Source organism: Grampus griseus (assembly GCF_964374135.1).
Source record: "Grampus griseus genome assembly, chromosome: 2".
Classification (NCBI taxonomy): domain Eukaryota; kingdom Metazoa; phylum Chordata; class Mammalia; order Artiodactyla; family Delphinidae; genus Grampus; species Grampus griseus.
Window position 1 is genome coordinate 102,816,395 of NC_139018.1, and position 21,948 is coordinate 102,838,342.

Below are 21,948 nucleotides of genomic sequence, written 5' to 3' on the forward strand. Positions count from 1 at the left end.
TTGATGTATTGCATATTTTGGGCATTGTAATTTTACTTTCTCTTATTTCTTTCAATTCTTCTGTCTTTGCTCTGCCTACCTGTCCCTTCCCCTGATTTCCCCAAGTTTTTAAACTCAAACTGGAGATTGATATTATAACAGCAAAATATGGCACGATCAAAACAGTGTACGACCCAGACCTGCCTGATAGTGTTGCAGACCCACTTGTGGTGCTAGAGATGAGATTTATAAACATGCAAGAGCTGATGCCCTCAGGCAAGGGAGCCAGAATTAATAGGAAGATCTGGAAACAATTTTTGATAAGTCACTTAATCCAGTGACATTTATTTTTCATCCTTATTCATTAGGAATATAGATCCCTTTGTTCTGGCAAAGAATCATGATACTAACCGACCAAGAGACCTAACAGATAAACACTTGCCCACCCACCACACTCATGAAAAGGGCACCAATTCTGGACAGACGTCAGTGTGTGTTGTGGACTCATGCCATGTGACATTTTCTCTCGCAGAGTGGATAGTGCTTGGTTTGTTACAGGGAGGTGTGTTATTGAAAAGCAATCTCAGACAATGAGTGGTGGGTAGACTCCTTTTTCAGAAAGGGGATGTAGCTGGGCTTCTGTAGCTCAGGCAGGATAATTCCAGGTGGATGAAATGACTTTCAGAAGAAGGCATTGCAAAGGTCTCCATTCATTCCCAGGTATTATATTGAGTGACTAATGTTTGGGATTCGGTCTCCGTAGAGAACTATACTTTTAACTAAACCGTATTCTCTGATGCCTTTATTGCTGCAATTTCTGATACTGGAACGCTAATCATGCTCTCATTGTGTGGATTCTTTTTCTAAAAAAAATATTTATTTATTTATTTTTGGCTGTGTTGGGTCTTCGTTTCTGTGTGAGGGCTTTCTCTAGTTGCAGTGAGCGGGGACCACTCTTCATCGCGGTGCGCGGGCCTTTCACTGTCGCGGCCTCTCTTGTTGCGGAGCACAGGCTCCAGACGCGGAGGCTCAGTAGTTGTGGCTCACGGGCCCAGTTGCTCCGCGGCATGTGGGATCTTCCCAGACCAGGACTCAAACCCGTGTCCCCTGCATTAGCAGGCAGATTCTCAACCACTGCGCCACCAGGGAAGTCCATTGTGTGGATTCGCATAGGTCAGCTCTGTGTCCGTTAAGATTTGAAACGTGCCCTGAAGGAGCATATAAGTTAGTAGGGGAGACAGACTATTAAACACCTAAGAATAATAGGACATAGTAAGTAGTATAAAACACACAGAATAAAGAGCTAAAGGATACACACGAGGGAGCCATTTTATTGAATTGAAGGGCTGGTGGGGCCTTACAGGATTAGTACGAGTTTTCTCGGCAGGCAGAGGTGGGAAGAGCATTTCTGATAGAGCACACAGGCAAAGGTATGATGGCAGCAACGTGCTGCAGGACGGTGGTAGGTGGGGCGGCTTTGGGGAAGGTTAGAGTTAACTGGGCTCTGGTATGGAGTGGCCAGGGATGAGGCTGAAGAAGGGGTTAGGCTGGGGTGTGTTGAGAGTAAAGGAAGTAGAGGGAATCCCGGAGTGTGGCACAGAGAAAGTATGGCACAACCTCTCTGTTCTCTACTTTGGGAACTCCTACTCATTCTCATCAGTCCTTCCCTGAGCTAGTTGCTACCCAGGAAAAAAACAAAGCCCTCTCCCTTTTTCCTCCCCATTTTTTTTTTTTAATGTTAAAATTTTTTTTTCTACATTGAGGTATAATTGACATATAGCATTATATTAGTCTCAGGTATACAACATAACGACTCTGTATTTGTATATATTACAAAATGATCACCACCATAAGTCTGGTTGACGTCGGTCAGCACAGTGGTTACAAAATTTTTTGTGTGTATGATGAGAACTTTTAATATTTACTTTCTTAGGATCTTTCAAATATGCAGTACAGTATTATTAACTATAGACATCATGCTGACATTACATTCCGATGGCTTATTTATTTTATAGCTGCAAGTCTGTTCCTTTGACCCCCTTCACCTATTTTGCCTACTTCCCAGTGCCTGGCTCTGGCAACGATCATTCCATTTTCTGTATCTATAAGTTTGGTGGGGTTTTTGTGTGTTTGTTTTGTTTTTTAAGATTTAAAGTAAGATCATACAGTTGCAAATGACAAGATTTTATTCTTTTTTCTGGCTGAATAGTATTCCACTGTGCATGTGTGTATGTATTTGCGTGTGCGTGGGTGTGTATCTGTGTGTACATCTCACATTATCTATTCATCACACTTAGGTAGTGTCCATATCTTGGCTATTTTAAATAATGCTGCAGTGGACATAAGGGTGAATACAACTTTTTGAGTTAGTGTTTTCTCCCCATGCGTTTCTGTTCATATGATTAGTTAGCCAGTTATCCCAGTGTTTCCTGGTTGGTGGGGATGTCTACCTTTCTCTGTAGGCTGTGAAGCCCTTGAGGGAGGGGGTTTTTATCTTACCTGTTTAGGTTGTCTACATAATAGATGCAAAATGTCTCTTAGGTTGGGTTATTCTATAGATTAACACTCCAGCTAAGTTATTTTACAACTTCAGGATTGTAAAGATTCTGTGATTCTAAATATTAACATCTTTCACACTGGCTTAATTTTTGTAGTCTAAATGGCAAAAATTATTATCTTTAATACTGAAGAACTCCTTTGGCATTGTAGATTGTTTGGCCTGAATCACTTTTTTTCTTAAATGCATTTTGTTTAAATTCAAACTTCTTTGTCTAGAAAAGTAAATGTTCACATTTTGAAACTCTAAAAATAACATACTGGATAGATGATGCCAAAACAATGGTTTCAATCAGAAATGCTTTTTGAATCCAACATCTAAATGAGAACTAATTACTGAATCAGATCACAGTTACTAGGCATTGTTTTAAGGCAATTAACAACAGTATTGAGAAACCTAAGTAATGAAATTTTTTTGAATTTTATTTTATTTATTTTTATACAGCAGGTTCTTATTAGTTATCCATTTTATACACGTCAGTGTATACATGTCAATCTGAATCTCCCAGTTCATCCTACCCCCCCATCGCCCCCGCTTTCCCCCCTTGGTGTCCATACATTTGTTCTCTACATCTGTGTCTCTATTTCTGCCTTACAAACTGGTTCATCTGTACCATTTTTCTAGACTCCACATAGATGTGTTAAATATACGGTATTTGTTTTTCTCTTTCTGACTTACTTCACTCTGTGTGACAGTCTCTGGGTCCATCCACGTCTCTACAAATGACCCAATTTCATTCCTTTTTATGGCTGAATAATATTTCATTGTATATATGTACCATATCTTCTTTATCCATTCGTCTGTTGATGGGCATTTAGGTTGCTTCCATGACCTGGCTATTGTAAACAGTGCTGCAGTGAACATTGGGGTGCATGTGTCTTTTTGAATTATGATTTTTTCTGGGTATATGCCCAGGAGTGGGATTGCTGGGTCATATGGTAATTCTATTTTTAGTTTTTTAAGGAACCTCCATACTGCTCTCCATAATGGCTGTATCAATTTACATTCCCACCAACAGTGTGAGAGGGTTCCCTTTTCTCCACACCCTCTCCAGCATTTGTTTGTTGTCTGTAAATTTTCTGATGATGCCCATTCTAACCGGTGTGAGGTGATACCTCATTGTAGTTTTGATTTGCACTTCTCTAATAATTAGTGATGTTCAGCGTCTTTTCATGTACCTCTTGGCCATCTGTATGTCTTCTTTGGAGAATTGTCTACTTAGGTCTTCTGCCCATTTTTGGATTGGGTTGTTTGTTTTTTTAATATTGAGCTGCATGAGTTATTTATATATTTTGGAGATTAATCCTTTGTCCGTTGATTTGTTTGCAAATATTTTCTCCCATTTTGAGGGTTGTCTTTTCGTTTTGTTTATGGTTTCCATTGCTGTGCAAAAGCTTTTAAGTTTCATTAGGTCCCATTTGTTTATTTTTGTTTTTATTTCCATTACTCTAGCAGGTATGTCAAAAAAGATCTTGCTGTGATTTATGTCAAAGATTGTCCTTCCTATGTTTTCCTCTGAGAGTTTTATAGTGTCCCATCTTACATTTAGATTTCTAACCCATTTTGAGTTTATTTTTGTATATGGTGTTAGGGAGTGTTCTAATTTCATTCTTTTACATGTAGCTGTCCAGTTTTCCCAGCACCACTTATTGAAGAGACTGTCTTTTCTCTATTGTATATCCTTGCCTTCTTTGTCATAGATTAGTTCACCATAGGTGCGTGGGTTTGTCTCTGGGCTTTCTATACTGTTCCATTGATCTGTATTTCTGTTTTTGTGCCAGTACCATATTGTCTTGATTACTGTAGCTTTGTAGTATAGTCTGAAGTCGGGGAGTCTGGTTCCTCCAGCTCTGTTGTTTTCTCTCAAGATTGCTTTGGCTATTTGGGGTCTTTTGTGTCTCCATACAAATTTTATGATTTTTTGTTCTAGTTCTGTAAAATATGCCATTGGTAATTTGATAGGGATTGCATTGAATCTGTAGATTGCTTTGGGTAGTATAGTCATTTTCACAATATTGATTCTTGCAATCCAAGAACATGGTATTTCTCTCCATCTGTTTTGTGTCATCTTTGATGTCTTTCATCAGTGTCTTATGGTTTTCTGAGTACAGCTCTTTTACCTCCTTAATTATGTTTATTCCTAGGTATTTTATTCTTTTTGTTGCAGTGGTGAATGGGATTGTTTCCTTAATTTCTCTTTCTGATCTTTCATCGTTAGTGTATAGGGATGCAAGAGATTTCTGTGCATTAATTTTGTGTCCCACAACTTTACCAAATTCATTGATTAACTCTAGCAGTTTTCTGGTGGCATCTTTAGGATTCTCTATGTATAGTATCATGTCGTCTGCAAACAGTGACAGTTTTACTTCTTCTTTTCCAATTTGTATTCTTTTTATTTCTTTTTCTTCTCTGATTGCTGTGGCTAGGACTTCCAAAACTATGTTGAGTAAGAGTGGTGAGAGTGGACATCCTTGTCTTGTTCCTGATCTTAGAGGAAATAGTTTCAGTTTTTCACCATTGAGAATGATGTTTCCTGTGGGTTTATCATCTGTGGCCTTTGTTATGTTGAGGTAGGTTCCCTCTATGCCCACTTTCTGGAGAGTTTTTATCATAAATGGGTGTTGAATTTTGTCAAAAGTTTTTTCTGCATCTATTGAGATGACCATATGGTTTTTATCCTTCAGTTTGTTAAATGGTGTATCACATTGATTGATTTGCATATATTGAAGGATCCTTGCATCCCTGGGATAAATCCCACTTGATCATGGTGTATGATCCTTTTAATGTGTTGTTGGATTCTGTTTGCTAGTATTTTGTTGAGGATTTTTGCATCTATATTCATCAGTGATATTGGTCTGTAATTTTCTTTTTTTGTAGTACCTTTGTCTGGTTTTGGTATCAGGGTGATGGTGGCCCTGTAGAATGAGTTTGGGAGTGTTCCTTCCTGTGCAGTTTTTGGGAAGAGTTTGAGAAGGATGGGTGTTAGCGCTTCTCTAAATGTTTGATACAATTCACCTTTGAAGCTATCTGGTCCTGGACTTCTGTTTGTTGGAAGATTTTTTTGTGTGTGTGTTTTTGTTTTTTGTTTTTGTAGTATGCGGGCCTGTCACTGTTGTGGCCTCTACAGTTGCGGAGTATAGGCTCCAGACGCGCAGGCTCAGCGGCCATGGCTCATGGGCCTAGCTGCTCCGTGGCATGTGGGATCTTCCCGGACCGGGGCACGAACCCATGTCCCCTGCATCAGCAGGCGGACTGTCAACCACTGCACCACGAGGGAAGCCCTGTTGGACGATTTTTAATCACAATTTCAATTTCATTGTTTGTGATTGGTCTGTTTATATTTTCTGTTTCTTCCTGGTTCAGTCTTGGAAGGTTATACCTTTCTACGAATTTGTCCATTTCTTCCAGGTTGTCCATTTTATTGGCATAGAATTGCTTGTAGTAGTCTCTTTTGATGCTTTGTATTTCTGCGGTGTCTGTTGTAACTTCTCCTTTTTCATTTCTAATTTTATTGATTTGAGTCCTCTCCCTCTTTTTCTTGATGAGTCTGACTAAAGGTTTATCAATTTTGTTTATCTTCTCAGAGAACCAGCTTTTAGTCTTATTGATATTTGCTATTGTTTTCTTTGTTTCTATTTCATTTATTTCTGCTCTGATCTTTATGATTTCTTTTCTTCTGCTAACTTTGGGTTTTGTTTGTTTTTCTTTCTCTGGTTCCTTTAGGTGTAAGGTTAGATTTTTTATTTGAGATTTTTCTTGTTTCTTGAGATAGGATTGTATTGCTACAAACTCCCCTCTTAGAACTGCTTTCACTGAATCCCATCAGTTTTAGATCGTTGTGTTTTCATTGTCATTTGCCTCTAGGTATTTTTTGATTTCCTCTTTGATTTCTTCAGTGATCTCTTGGTTATTTAGTAACGTATTGTTTAGCCTCCATGTGTTTGTGTTTTTTACATTTTTTCCCTGTAATTTATTTCTAATCTCATTGCATTGTGGTTGGAAAAGATATGATTGATATGATTTCAATCAAATCAAGGAAGTCATTGATATGATTTCAGTTTTCTTAAATTTACCAAGGCTTGATTTGTGACCCAAGATGTGATCTGTTCTGGAGAATGTTCTGTGTGCACTTGAGAAGAAAGTGTAATCTGCTGTTTTTGGGTGGAATGTCCTATAAATGTCAATTAAATGTATCTGGTCTATTGTGTCATTTAAAGCTTGTGTTTCCTTATTAATTTTCTGTTTGGATGATCTGTCCATTGGTGCCAGTGTGGTGTTAATGTCCCCCACTGTTATTGTGTTGCTGTCAATTTCTTCTTTTATAGCTGTTAGCATTTGCCTTATGTGTTGAGGTGCTCCTGTGTTGGGTGCATATATATTTATAATTGTTATATTTTCTTCTTGGATTGATCCCTTGATCATTATGTAGTGTCCTTCCTTGTTTCTTGTAACATGCTTTATTTTAAAGTCTATTTTATCTGGTATGAGTATTGCTACTCCAGCTTTCTTTTGATTTCCATTTGCATGGAATATCTTTTTCTGTCCCCTCACTTTCAGTCTGTATGTGTCCCTAGGTCTGAAGTGGGTCGCTTGTAGACAGCATATATATGGGTCTTGTTTTTGTATTGATTGAGCAAGCCTGTGTCTTTTGGTTGGAGCCTTTAATCCATTCACGTTTAAGGTAATTATCGATATGTATGTTCCTATGACCATTTTCTTAATTGTTTTGGGTTTGTTTTTATAGGTTCTTTTCTTCTCTTGTGTTTCCCACTTAGAGAAGTTCCTTTAGCATTTGTTGTAGAGCTGGTTTGGTGGTGCTGAATTCTCTTAGCTTTTGCTTGTCTGTAAAGCTTTTGATTTCTCCGTCGAATCTGAATGAGATCCTTGCCGGGTAGAGTAATCTTGGTTGTAGGTTCTTCCCTTTTATCACTTTAAGTATATCGTGCCACTCCCTTCTGGCTTATAGAGTTTCTGCTGAGAAATCAGCTGTTAACCTTATTGGAGTTCCCTTGTATGTTATTTGTCATTTTTCCTTTGTTGCTTTTAATAATTTTTCTTTGTCTTTAGTTTTTGTCAATTTGATTACTATGTGTCTTGGCATGTTTCTCCTTGGGTTTATCCTGCCTGGGACTCTGTGCTTCCTGGACTTGGGTGGCTGTTTCCTTTCCCATGTTAGGCAAGTTTTCAACTATAATCTCTTCAGATATTTTCTCGTGTCCTTTCTCTCTCTCTTCTCCTTCTGGCACCCCTATAATGTGAATGTTGGTGTCTGCATTTCTTTTCATTCTTTTTTCTTATTCTGTTCTGCGGCAGTGAATTCTGTCATTCTGTCTTCCAGGTCACTTATCTGTTATTCTGCCTCAGTTATTCTGCTGTTGATTCCTTCTACTGTGTTTTTCATTTCAGTTATTGTATTGTTCATCTCTGTTTGTTTGTTCTTTAATTTTTCTTGGTGTTTGTTAAACATTTCTTGCATCTTCTTGATCTTTGCCTCCATTCTTTTTCCGAGGTCCTGGATCATCTTCACTGTCATTATTCTGAATTCTCTTTCTGGGAGGTCTCCTATCTCCACTTCATTTAGCTGTTTTTCTGGGGTTTTATCTTGCTCCTTCATCTGGTACATAGTCCTCTGCCTTTTCATTTTGTCTATTGTTCTGTGAATGTGGTTTTCTTTCCACAGGCTGCAGGACTGTAGTTCTTCTTGCTTCTGCTGTCTGCCCTCTGGTGGATGAGGCTATCTAAGAGGCCTGTGCAAGCTTCCTGATGGGAGGGACTGGTGGTGGGTAGAGCTGGGTGTTGCTCTGATGGGCAGAGCTCAGTAAAACTTTAATCCACTTGTCTGCTGATGGGTGGGGCTGAGTTCCCTCCCTGTTGGTTGTTTGGCCTGAGGCAACCCAGCACTGGAGCCTGCAGGCTCTTTGGTGGGGCTAATGGCGGACTCCAGGAGGGCTCACGCCAAGGAGTACTTCCCAGAACTTCTGCTGCCAGTGTCCTTGTCCCCGCGGTGAGCCACAGCCGCCCCCCGCCTCTGCAGGAGACCCTCCAACACTAGCAGGTAGGTCTGGTTCAGTCTCCTGTGGGGTCACTGCTCCTTCCCCCTGGGTCCTGTTGCGCACACTACTTTGTGTGTGACCTTCAAGAGTGGAGTCTGTTTCCCCCTGTCCTGTCAAAGCCCTGCAATCAAATCCCAGTCGCCTTCAAAGTCTGATTTTCTGGTAATTCCTCCTCCTGTTGCTGGACTCCCAGTTTGAGAAGCCTGTCGTGGGGCTCAGAACCTTCACTCCAGTTGGTGGACTTCTGTGGTATAAGTGTTCTCCAGTTTGTGAGTCACCCACCCAGCGGTTATGGGATTTGATTTTACTGTGATTGCGCCTCTCCTACTGTCTCACTGCGGCTTCTCCTTTGTCTTTGGATGTGGGATATCTTTTTTGGTGAGTTCCAGTGTCTTCCTGTCGATGACTGTTCAGCAGTTAGTTGTGATTCTGGTGCTCTTGCAAGAGGGAGTGAGCGCACGTCCTTCTACTCCGCCATCTTGAACCAATCTCCAGTAATGAGAAATTTTTAAAACCATCCGATTTTGTTCAGATTTCTAATGCATTGTGATGATCAACTCTTCCTTATATATGCCTGATGTAATATGAATGATTATATCTTATAATACAGTTTCAAGGTTTTATTTATTTTTTTTAATGTCTTTATTGGAGTATAATTGCTTTCACTTTGAAGGTTTTAATGAAGAGTATCATTCTCATTCTCTTAGTGGATAGCTAAGTTCCCCCAAATCAGATCCCGTTGATCATGCATTGTTTTGTTAAGATTAATGTTTAAATAATGCTCTTCATTTGCTACGGAATTTGCTAAATTTGCTGAGATCAAATTTCCTAACTTAGTTTCCTGTACATTCCTGTGGAGAAGTACAGGACTGACTAAGCCCATTGAAGAAACTATGTTGTTTCTTTAAAAGTGGTTTCTCAAGCTTGAGATGCAGATACGGGGTGAGAAAACTTAAGGAAACTCCATTTGACAGTCCTTGTTGATCTATCTAGCAGAAGCATTTTGATGTTTGACTCTTTTCTCCTTATTTAGAGACATCTTCTGTTTCTATTGTATATAAGATATAAGGTATTTAATAATATAATTGATCAGCATGGCAGCATAATTTTTGATCCCCTTAGTAAATTAATAATAAGCTTTAGAGGTCATTTAAGTTGTAGATATAAACCGTTAAATAATTTAATGCTTATTTTTTCAACAGATGTGAACTATTAAAAAGAAAATGGCCCAACGGAGTACTGTATTTCCTTCTCTTGTCACCGAGGAAAGGTATAATATATGGAAAATATGCATCTAAGGTATACTTTTTCTTTCCACCAATTCCATGAGGGCTGTTAGTGGGTGTGATCATTATAAAAGAAGCCTTGTGGCTGTTACATTATCCAACAATGACTTTTTTCGAGGGCAAGAGTAGGATACTGTGGACTATTCAGTGACCCTGACAGGTGGAGATTTCACAGTAGCCCTTCAGTACAGTTGCACTTCTGGTCAACAGTGAAACGTACCTCTGGAGGTTTGGGGGCTGATACCCCTGCTCACCCTTTTATTTATTTATTAAAAAAAAATTTATTTGTTTGGTTGCACTGGGTCTCAGTTGCGGCCGGTGGGCTCGTTAGTTGAGGCACACGAACTCAGTTGCAGCATGCATGTGGGATTGAGTTCCCTGACCAGGGATTGAACTTGGGCCCCCTGCATTGGGAGCGCAGAGTCTTAACCACTGCGCCACTAGGGAAGTCCCCCTGCTAACCCTTTTATTTATTTTTATTTTTTAAAATAAATTTATTTATTTATTTATTTATGGCTGTGTTGGGTCTTTGTTCTGCTCATGGGCTTTCTCTAGTTGCGGCGAGCAGGGGCTACTCTTCGTTGCAGCGCGTGGGCTTCTCATTGTGGTGGCTTCTCTTGTTGTGGAGCACAGGCTCCAGGCGCGCGAGCTTCAGTAGCTCTGGCACGCAGGCTCAGTAGTTGTGGCTCGTGGGCTCTAGAGCGCAGGCTCAGTAGTTGTGTGACACAGGCTTAGTTGCTCCGTGGCAGGTGGGATCTTCCTGGACCATGGCTCACACCTGTGTCCCCTGCATTGGCAGGTGGAATCTTAACCACTGTGCCACCAGGGAAGTCCCTGCTAACCCTTTTAAATCAGAAGTGGCGTGTCCATAGGCCAGAATTGGCTCATAGAAGTACATTGTTTGGCCTGGATCATCTTAAATACTTTTTTAATGAATTGTTAACATTTTAAGAAATCAGGTGACTTCACATACAAGCCTACATTTCCTGCCTCTTGTTGAAATATCACATTACCTGGAAAAATGGATCTGCATTCCCAGATGGTCACTCATGGGTGGAGCAGAATCGTGGCTCCGTTTAGTTGAGGAACGCCCTGTCAGTTCTGCAAAGTCCCCACCACTCCCTAGTGTATTCTCTGTGGTATGCTTCCCTCATTTATGTCCCCTGCCTGACCCTTGTAAGCATTTGGGTTGGTAGCCATTGCTTTAGAGGGAGGGAGGAGAAGGGCAGGTCCAGCAATTTTGTTAATAAGCTTTGATCTTTCAGCCTCTTGCTTTGGGAGGTCATGGAGCCCGCTACCAGCGCACTTAACTCTCTGGGGACCATTGTTTAAAGTTGCTGCCTGGCTCACCAAGAAAACTCGTTGCGAGTAGAAACCCTGCCTCGAATCCCCTTTAGCTTGTAGGGATAGATAATTTGCCTTTCCTTTTCTGGGAAGTCTTGAATCTGGCTTGAAAAGTGACTGTTTCCCAATTGTCAACCCTAATAATGTGGGGCTCCCTTCCGTAGGCGAGTTAGAACGATGCCCCGACACAGCCAGTCCCTGACCATGGCACCCTACTCATCCGTAAGCCTAGTGGAGCAACTGGAAGACAGGATCCTCTGCCACGAGAAAACCACGGCCGCCCTTGTGGAGCATGCCTTCCGGATCAAAGACGACATCGTCAACAGCTTGCAGAAAATGCAAAACAAAGGGGGAGGCGACCGCTTGGCCAGGCTTTTCTTGGAGGAGCACATCAGAAACATAACTGCCATAGTGAAGCAACTGAATCGGGATATCGAGGTAAGGCGTGTGGAAGTCAGGTGGGCTGCGTTCCTTTCCACAGACCTGTTCCATGTCTGATGCCTCCCTCCCAAGCAGTACTGTGTTCAGACCAAAGCTGTCTGTCTTGTCTAGTCTTAAGGATTGCCAAGGAAACAGCTTGAACAAATATATTAAATGTATTCCAGTATTGGATAGCGGTTACTGTCAGTGTTATTTGTGTTTAATCTCAATGTACCTTGCTGATTACTAAATCACTTTTGTTTTGTTCGGCTCTCAAGGGAAAGAGAGAGAACCAGTCAAATAGTTTCCCTGTAATACCCTTCATGTAGCTGAAGACAGCTATTAAATCAATTGCTAGGTCAGCCTTTGCTGCTTCAGAGTAAATGTTTCTAGGTCATAATGATTATAAATAATACAGTTTATTACTCAGACAATCTAGGGATGTGAATCGCTTCTCGGACTCCCTTTTATTGCTTTATTTTTCCCTAAAGTGAACCCAATAAAAAGCCAATATTGTCTATTTTTAGAGTTTGTAAATAAACTGCTTTTTATTGAGCAGTCGCAGGACCACAGAATTTAATTCAGAAAGCTTAAGATCATTTAGGGCCTGGGCTAACATCACTGAATAATGTCAGTATCCTACATGTGTAGTTTGAAAATGTGTGAATAAAAGATATATGACTAGATTAAGGGAAATCTTTATTTCACATCATGGAGATTGTGTTTTTTTTTTTTTTTTTTTGACTGTGCCACGCAGCTTGTGGGATGTTAGTTCCCCATCCAGGGATTGAACCTGCTCCCTCAGCAGTGAAAGCGTGGAGTCCTAACCACTGGACCACCAGAGAATTCCCTGGATATTGTATTTTAGTTATGCTTCCTGAAATCAAGACTCATTTTTTTCCAATGTCAGATTTGTATTTATTTATTTTAATAGCTTTATTGAGGTATAACTTAAAAGCCACAAAAATCCACCCATTGTAAGCGTACAATTTGTGCAACCATCAACACAGTTCAGTTGTAAAACCTTTCAATCACTCTGCAAATTTATATAAGCCTGTTTGCCGATAATCCCTCCTTCCACCCCAGACCCAGGCAACCACTAATCCGCCTTCTGTCTCTATAAGTAATTTGTCTTTTCCGAACATTTTGTATAAATGGAATCTTACAATCTGAAGTCCTTTGCATCCGGCTTCTTGCACTTAGCATGATATTTTTGAGGTTCAGCCATGTTCTGGCATGTATCAACATTTCATTTATATCTATGTCCCAGTAGTATCCTGTTGTGTGGATATGCAGCATTCCTTTTATCCATTTATTAGTTGATGGACATTTGGGTTGTTTCCAGTTTTTAGCTATTGTGAATAAAGCTGCTGTGAACATGTGTACACGTCTTTGTGTGGAGATATATTTTCATTTCTCTTGGGTAAATTGCTAGGCGTGGACTTGCTGAGTCTTGCAGTAAGCTTGTGTTTAACTTTTTAAAACATAGCCAAACAATTTTCCAAAGTGGCTATACCATTTTACCATCCTACCAGCAATGTGTGAGGGTTCCAGTTTCTCCACATCCTCACCAACACTTGCTGTTATCTGTCTTTTTGATTATAGTCATTATAGTGGATGTGTAGTGGTATTTCATTGCACTATTAATTTGCATTTCCTTAATGACTAATGATGTTGAGCACTTTTTCATGTCCTTATCAGTCATTTGTGTGTCTTCTTTGGTGAAGTGTCTACTCGAGTCTTCTGCCCATTTTTAAAAATTATTTCTTTATTGTGTGTAAGATATTTATCACTTTAACCATTTTAAAGTGTGCAGTTCATTGACATTAATTACATTCACAGTGTTGTATACAACCATCACCACTATCGGTTTTCAAAACTTTTCGATTGTCCCAAACAGAAACTCTGTTCCCACTAAACAATAATTCCCCATTCCACTCTCACCTCAAGCCCCAGGTGACCTCTGTTCTACTTTCTGTCTCTATGAATTTCCCTATTCTAGGTTTATCACATAAGTGCAATTACACAATATTTGCCCTTTTGTGTCCGGGTCATTTTTTAGTAATTTATTTTTTACAAATTTATTTGTTTAGTTTTGGCTGCGTTGGGTCTTCATTGCTACACGCGGGTTTTCTCTAGTTGTGGTGAGCGGGGGCTACTCTTCGTTGCGGTGCGCGGGCTTCTCATTGTAGTGGCTTCTCTTGTTGCGGAGCACGGGCTCTAGGTGCACGAGCTTCAGTAGTTGTGGCACATGGGCTCAGTAGTTGTGGCTCACGGGCTCTAGAGCGCAGGCTCAGTAGTTGTGGCGCACGAGCTTAGTTGCTCCGCGGCATGTGGGATCTTCCCAAACCAGGACTCGAACCCGTGTTCCCTGCATTAGCAGGCGGATTCTTAACCACTGTGCCACCAGGGAAGTCCCAGAATCCATTTTTAAATTAGGTTATTTGTCTTGTTATTGAGTTGTAAATTTTCTTTATATAGTCTAAATACAGGTCCCTTATCAGATATGTGATTTGCAAAATATTTTCTCCCATTCTTTGGCTTGTATTTTCATTCTTCCAATGGTGTCTTTTGAAGCACAAATTCTACAAATTTTAATGAAGTCCAGCTTATCAGGTTCTTTTATGGTTTATATTTTTGGTGTTGTGACTTAAGTACTGTTTGCTTAACCCAAGGTCACAAGGCTTTTCTGCTCTGTTTACTTCAAAAGTTAATTTTAGTTTTTACCTTTAGGTTTATGATCCATTTTGAGTTAATTTTCATGTATGAAGTGAGATTAAAGATCTAAGTTAGATTTTCCTTGAATATCATATGAAAAAAATTATCATTTTCCCATTTGTCCCTTTGTTAAAAAAGAATGGATCATAAAATTTAAGGGTTAATTTTTAAATTCCTTTGATCTTTATGGCTTTCCTATGGTAATACCACATTGCCTTAATTTCTAGCTTTAGAGAAATCATGATTTCAAATCATTTTGAAATCATGTAGTGTAAGTCCTCCAACTTTGCTCTTTTTTTCAAAATTGTTTCAGCTATTCTAGGTCCTTTGCATTTTCATATAGATTTTAGGATTAGCTCGTCAGTTTCTGTAAAAAGCCTGCTGAGATTTTGACAGAGACTGCTTTGAATGAGATCAATTTGGGGAGAATTTCTATCTTAATTTTAAGTCTTTGATTGTTTCAAAGAATCAATTCTTGGTTTTATTATCTTTTCCTATTTGCTTTTTTGTTTTATATTTCATTGCTTTCAATTCTATATTGTTTCCTTTTTCTCTGCTTGCTTTAGTTTGTTTTTCTTTTTCTAGTTTCTTAACGTGGAAACTTAGGGAATTGGTTTGAGATCTTTCTTCTTTTCTGATAGTGGTGTTTAAAGCCATAATGTGTCCTCTAAGCACTGCTTTGGCTGCTTCCATGAGTTTTGGTATGTTGTGTTTTTGTTTTCATCCAGTTCAAAATACTAAAGTTTCCCTTGTGGTTTCCTTTTTTGGTGCATGTGTTACTTAGAAGTGTGTTATTTAATTTCCAGATGTTTGGGGTTTCCCCAAACTTATTTCTGTTGTGAATCTCTAATTTAATTTCACGTGGGCAGAGCACATACTTTGTATATTTTTAATCTCTTTAAATTTATTGAGACTCTTTTTCAGTTATTGAAATATCCAGTTTTTATTGTTGAATTGTCTATTGCTCCTTTCAGTTCTGTCAGTTTCACTTCATGTATTTTGGGGCTTTGCTGTTACGTGTGTATACATTTATAATGTGTATATTTTCCTGAGGTAGTGATTCTTCTGTCATTATAAGATGTCTCTCTTTATCTCTAGTAATATTTCTCGTCTTAAAGTCTATTTTGCCTAATATTAATACAGCTATCCTGGCTCTTTTATGGCTGCTGTTTGCATAGTTGATTTCCTTTTTTGATGCTTCTCACTCACCTTATACCTAAGTGAGGTCCTAGTGTACCACATGATTAACAGTTTTCACTGTCCTTTCAGATTACCGCATACACTTTACTAAGGACAGAGATTTACTTAGAGTTGTACTCTAATTGAAGTACATTTGTCTTCAGGGTTCTAAAATTTCTGGTCTACCCTTCTTTTGATGTTTAAAGAAAAGGACCATATGTTTGTTATAAGGGGATGTCATGGATCTTTGTTGCTTTGGTGACTGATGGCATCCATTCCAATTTCTTTGGGTCATAGCAATTTTATTTCCCTTTGGAGCTTGAAATCTGTGCAGAGTGTTCCAATGACAGGAGTGCCATCCCTGCAGCTGTACCTGTAGGATGCTGGGCAGTGGTTCCTGCTGCCTGGACCCTAGGAAGTACCTTTTCTTTTCTCTGTTTTTTTTTTTTGATGTGGACCAATTTCAAAGTCTTTATTGAATTTGTTACAATATTTTATGTTTTGTTTTTTTTGGCCATGAGGCGTGTGGGATCTTAGCTCCCCAACCAGGGATCAAACCCATACCCGCTGCATTGGAAGGCAAAGTCTTAACCACTGGACCGCCAGGGAAGTCCCAGAAATAACTTTCGTGTCTTTTTCTCAGTCTGGATCCCCAGCTACCCTGTTGATTGTGTGCACTTCTCCCCTATATCCTTCCAATAAATTCCAGATTTTCCAACTAAGTTAGCCAGAGTCTGGTTCAATTGCCGGCAGCCAAAGAACTCTAATGGTATCCAGGGGGCATAGAACGCTTAAGAGATTGCTGTAGATAATTTACTTGTTTTTGGAAGGTGGTGTCTATATTTAGAATGATCTTTCCAGTTTTATATTTGAGTGCTAAAGCAATTTTATCCCAGAGGCTGAATAACTTGGCAACCCCAAGTCGACACCTTCACAAAATTAAAAAAACCCAACTTAAACATTTCAGTTTTGAAAAGAGAGATATATTAGGGGGCTGATAGCCCTGCTGCACTCAAATCTAGAGAGGGCGATAGATAAAATCAAAGTGATTGGGGATAAATAATGATTCTCAGATTCCTGTTCCCTCCACCAGTGGCAAGAAATGTGTCACAAAAAAATGCACACACCCCTATGTTCCATGTTAGAAGGTAGTGTGACCTCCCCATTTCTCTATGGGTACTCTGCTGGGTTCTCTTTGTTTATGTGGGTGGCGGACAGACCAGAGACTGGAGACAGTCTATTCCACATTACTGTCCTCAGGTCAAAGCAGAGAGTGTAACTCTACCGTTAGAAAGCTCTGGACTGAATTTTTTCTGTCCCCGTAAGAGGGGATAGTGCTTTAGCTGCAGCTGTGGGATCTGGGGAATAACTTTCCCTTTGTACTAATCCAACCATCAGAACCATTTCAAATATATAATTTACAACCTCAGCTGAGCCCTCAGAGCTGTTGAAAAGTTCCTTCATTCTAGGAAGCCCTCGCTACCAAGTTCCCTCCCTGGCCCCAGTTCTTTTTCCCTTAATGTATCCTGGGCACCCAGCACTTGATGCTGTTACCGTAGTATTTACTGAATAGGACTGACATTGTTTCTTTGCAAGTCTGTATCCCCTGATAGAATGGGAGCCCTTCAAAAAAGAAAAGGGTGGGATAGGGAGGGTGGGAGGGAGACGCAAGAGGGAGGGGATATGGGGATATAGGTATACGTATAAGCTGATACACTTTGTTATACAGCAGAAACTAACACAACATTGTAAAGCAATTATACTCTAATAAAGATGTTTAAAAAAAAAAGAAAGGAGCTTTGTCTTACTCATCTTCACATTGTCCAGCACAATGTTTAGAGCAAAATGCCATGAATGCTTGTTAAGTGAATAAATGCCTATTTCAGACTGAAGCCCATTGCAGATCTTATGGTAGCAAAAAGAACTAGAAGAGACTCTGAGGTCATTTGTGCAAACTGCATCCTTTTCAGATGAGGCATCCTAGGCCCAGGGAAGTGAAGAGACTTCTCTGAGATCTCAAGGCCAGTAAGTGGCAGTGCTGAGACGAAACCCAGACTGTTAAACTCCAGAGATAAGCTCCTTTCACTTTTCTGCTTTGCCTCTTGGAAGCTCCTCTAGAACCCCGATCTTAGGTAACCAACTCTCAAATGTGACAGGCAGTGCTTTTCAGTCATTCTTTGCTTTCTGAGTATTTCTACTCCCTCAGGAAGAATTTCTTCATGAAACTAGGTAATTAAAGCTTTAGTTCTCACTGAGTTCTCCCCTGCCCCCTCATTCCTTTGGTGTGAGTTCATTGAACTGCTTAGATAATTACAGTTAATAGCAAACATACCTAGGAATCCAAAGTCATTAGTCATTGAGGCTTTTGCTAATTATTTTTCTTTAAGATGTGTTTTTAACACGATTTTTCAGTAATGTGTATTTAAGACGATTTTTAAATAATTTAAAATGCAGTGAGTTTTTCCATCTGAAACACATTTTATGTAATGATTATTCTTCCCTTAACCAGACAGCACTCTTCCATTTACATATATTTTTGGAGTGTGCAGTTTGCAAATGAATAGATGATTTCCGTTGTAGAGAGGGAAGTCTGAGTAAAATCTAATTCTGGAAAAAAATTTACTTTGCATATATGAGCATTTACTTTTTTGTAGCTGGTAATAATTATATATCATTATAAAGTAACAGAAGAAAGTTTGGAAATTTAATAGACTTTTTTATGAAACACTAATTACATAGTTTTATATGTATTGTGAGCCTAAGCATGTTTACCCAAACATAACCAAAATTAGGATGCTTAATGAGACATCAGAATTGTCACATTGTAGCCAAACTGTTAAAATGAAATCATGGTGTAGATTAAAAGTACTAAACGGAAGTCTTTATATATAAGCAATATAAAATTAGGAGGGTGGATGTTATGCAAAGGCAATATGCATATTTAAAGCAAAGAGATGTGAAGATACTCAAATTGTATTTAAATGATATGAAAGGTGTATTTTTTGTCTATAGATTCTTAATGAATTTCTTCTGTAAATTGCCTGGTTTTTAGGTCATTTTCATGACTGGTTTACACTGGTTTTTCAGTTCACTCAGTAAAATTTTACTGGGTATTTGTTTTGTAAAAATCTGTCCCTGCAGGTGATTTTGTATTAGAAAACTAAAGCTGAAACCATTCTTGACAGGTACAGCTCAGTCGAGGCTCCTGATAGAGCTAGTCGAATTGAGATATGTTAATACTATATCTTGGTAGATTTGCCTCAATTAAGTCTTTATGGTTATCACGTGGCTCTGTACACGGTTATATACAGGAAGAAAAGTAAAATACATTGTCAAACCACTAGCCTATGTGATCCTCAAGAACTAGAGCTGAGTCTTAATTTTTCCATTTTTAGCACCTACACAGTACAGTGTCTAGCACCTTGTAGGAGCTCAAGACGTCTTTCATCATCAAAGGCTCTGGGGTCCTTGGTTCTTCGAGAATCCTGTAGTTATTGCCCATATTCTGTCAGCAGATTCCAGTGTCAAAACAGATGACTCTGTGGGCTAGTGTCTAGTAGGTGCTTGATAAATGTTGAATGAAAGAATCTATTGTTTTAATACATCCCGACTCATTGTCTCCATTGGCAGTTTGCCTTGCTATGTGGAGTATGTTATCAATTATTTATTCCTCAGAAACTTTCCACAAATTATCATCATAAGTTCAAAAGAGGTAATGTAGTCAACTATGAATTATACACGTCTGGATTATCCATACTGCCTTTGATTTAAGCTCATATCAGCCCTTGGGAGCCGAATCCTGGTAAGCAGTCCATGGCTCTTTTGTGGGGTAAGCTTTCCCTTTCATGCCAGTTTGATGGCTTAGGGAAGTGGTTGGGACCCCCATGTCCCCTTGGGGCTTTCAGCATGTCTTTGGCCAGGGTCTGCCACCCAGCTGATTAGAATCTGCAGACCTACCCTTGGCTTCCATGTGCTCAGGCTTCATGATGTCCGGCCGGCTTGGGGTGTTGGCTTTGACTTAGGTGGGAAATGGGAAAAATGCATCAAACCCTCATCTAATTGACTAGATTACACATAATTTTCTAGCTTAATAATTTGCAAATGGGCTACTGAAGAGTTTGCTGAACTCAAGTGATATGTGCAGAGTTGGGCCTTATTGGCAAGTCACAGCAGAGGTGTGGACCATAATGTTAATGTATAGTTGGACGGACAGATGGGACCTTGGTTCAGTGTGAATCTAGCCCTGTCAGCGAGGAGAGAATCTTAGCTATTGGACCTCATATAGTTACCTAAAAAGGGAATTTCAGCCTGCAGCTGCATGATCTTGTCCCATTGGAACAGGTATATTAGCAGAGGGACTTCGATGATTATCGTGTGTATTAGTCTGAGACCGCCAAAGAAATAGAACCAATAAATAGGATATATTTACTATAAGGTATTGGCTCACATGATTATGGAGACTGAGGAGTTCCACCATCTGCCATCTGCCATCTGGAGAACAGGAAAGCCGGTGGTGTAATTCCAAGGCCTGAGAGCCAGAGAACCAATAGTGTAGATTCCACTCCAGGTCTGAAGACCCGAGACCCAGGAGCGCTGAGGGCTGGAGAAGATCAGTGTCCCAGCTTAGTCAGGCAGAAAGTGAATTCCACCTTGCTTCCCCTTTTATTTTTTTTCTATTATGACACTCAGTGTATTGGATGATGCCTCCCCACATTGGGGAGGGCCTTCTGCTTTTACTAAGTTCACCGATTCAAATGCTAATCTCTTCTGGAAACACCCTCACAGACACACCCAGGAATAATGTTTATCCAGCTGTCTGGGGATCCCACGGCCCAGTTAAGCTGACATATCATTAACTACGATTAATGATCCAATTTTTTTTTTTTTTTCTTTTGACTCTACCTGCTAGACTTGGCTTGTCATGTGGCTTGACTCTAGGGGGAGAAGGTAGTGAATGGAGTTTTCTGAATATTTGATAGAAGTTTTTCCAAAGTAAATTAACAAGTTGGTGTTTAGGTGTCTGCCCTGTCTCTAATACATTTTAGCTTGTCTGACTCCATCTTTGAGGGCCTGAGCAGCTCCAGCCACCAGCTAGATAAGAGTCTCTGAGCCTTCAGTGTAGATGATCAAATCCTGGAACATGGAGCTAAAATAATTGACAAATTACTCAGCTACCTGCTGGGAGCCAGGCCTTAGTTAGAGGCACTGGGGCTAAAGTAGCGACCCAGGCATGCAAGGCCCCTGCTTTCAGGCCTGCTGTACATGCTGGTGGGGCTTATAGGAGTAAACCCTAAGTAGCCGAGGTAATCTCAGCCTAAGTCCAGGGCTCTGATGAGATAATACGATGGAGAGTGATCGTGGGGCTATTTTAGGAAGGGTGATGGGGGTCTAAGGTGACATGTGAACTGAGACTGGGGTGACAGAAGGACCAGCCAAGCCGAGGTGGTGGTGTCGGGGCAGGAGACACACAGAGAAGAGAACATACCAGAGAAAAGGCTTGGCAGCTTCCAAGGCCGTAAGATGGAAGAAGCTCGGCATGTTGGAGGAGCAGAAAGAGGACCAATGGAACTGTAGTGTCATTGGTGGTGGTGGTGGTGGGGGGTGATGGGAAGCCATTATTTAATTTTAAGCAAAAGAATTTAGAGAATTCATTCATATGCTTGGTGCTGAGGATACACTAGCGAATACAACAGATTAAAAACCCTTGCCCTCGTGTTGCTTATGGACTGATTTGTGTGTCAGAAAGATCACTCTGGCTGCTGCCTGGAGAAGGGAATGTAGGGAAGCAAGAACAGAGGCAGGGAGACAGGCTGGGGGTGTCCAGAGCGGCTTGGATTAGGGCGTCAGGGTGGAGCTGGGGAGAGGTGGATGGATTCAGGATCTGTCTTGGAGGTCAAGCTGATAGGACTTCCTGCATGTTGGCGTTAGAGAGACTTCTGTGTAGGACTTGGCAAGTGTTAGGGACCCATTGAATATCCAGGTGGAAATGCCAAGAAGGCAGTTGATATATGAGGCTGGAACTCTGGGGCGTTTGAAGTGCTAGTGTGAAGATTAAAAATCTATGTAAGGAGATGCTGTCTTATAAGGCCCCCTGTCCTACTGTAATTGGGCCCTTCTCCATGTGATATTGGAGTCACACTTTCATTTTCAAATCCTCACAAATCCAGGAAGAGTTGAAGAAGGAGAAGCATGGAGGGCTGTTTCTTCTTGGTCATCCCTAGGCACCCCTAGCCTGTCTGGGTGGTGAGGTCCCCGGGTGTGGGTCCTCATCACCTTTGCATAAACGGCATGATAGAATGCTATGAGGCTCACACAATGGTGCCATTTCCTGCTGCATCTGGGAAGGAATCTTCCTTAAAGATAGGCCCTATATTAGAAAAAATAAATGAAGACCCGGGACATCACTTTTTCA

At 40.2% G+C, this 21,948-nt stretch overlaps 1 protein-coding gene across 1 annotated transcript in view; it reads left to right on the forward strand.

Annotated features, from left to right (window-relative positions):
* Window positions 1-21,948, forward strand: part of FAM81A (family with sequence similarity 81 member A) — a gene marked incomplete at its 3' end in the record, with an annotated part of 76,640 nt that overhangs the window by 15,739 nt on the left and 38,953 nt on the right. Inside the window, exons 2-3 of the mRNA XM_082648145.1 lie at window positions 9,792-9,888; window positions 11,384-11,657. Coding sequence (XP_082504271.1) covers window positions 9,869-9,888; window positions 11,384-11,657 — 294 coding nt within the window. The 5' untranslated portion in view covers window positions 9,792-9,868. The remainder of the gene's footprint in view (window positions 1-9,791; window positions 9,889-11,383; window positions 11,658-21,948) is intronic.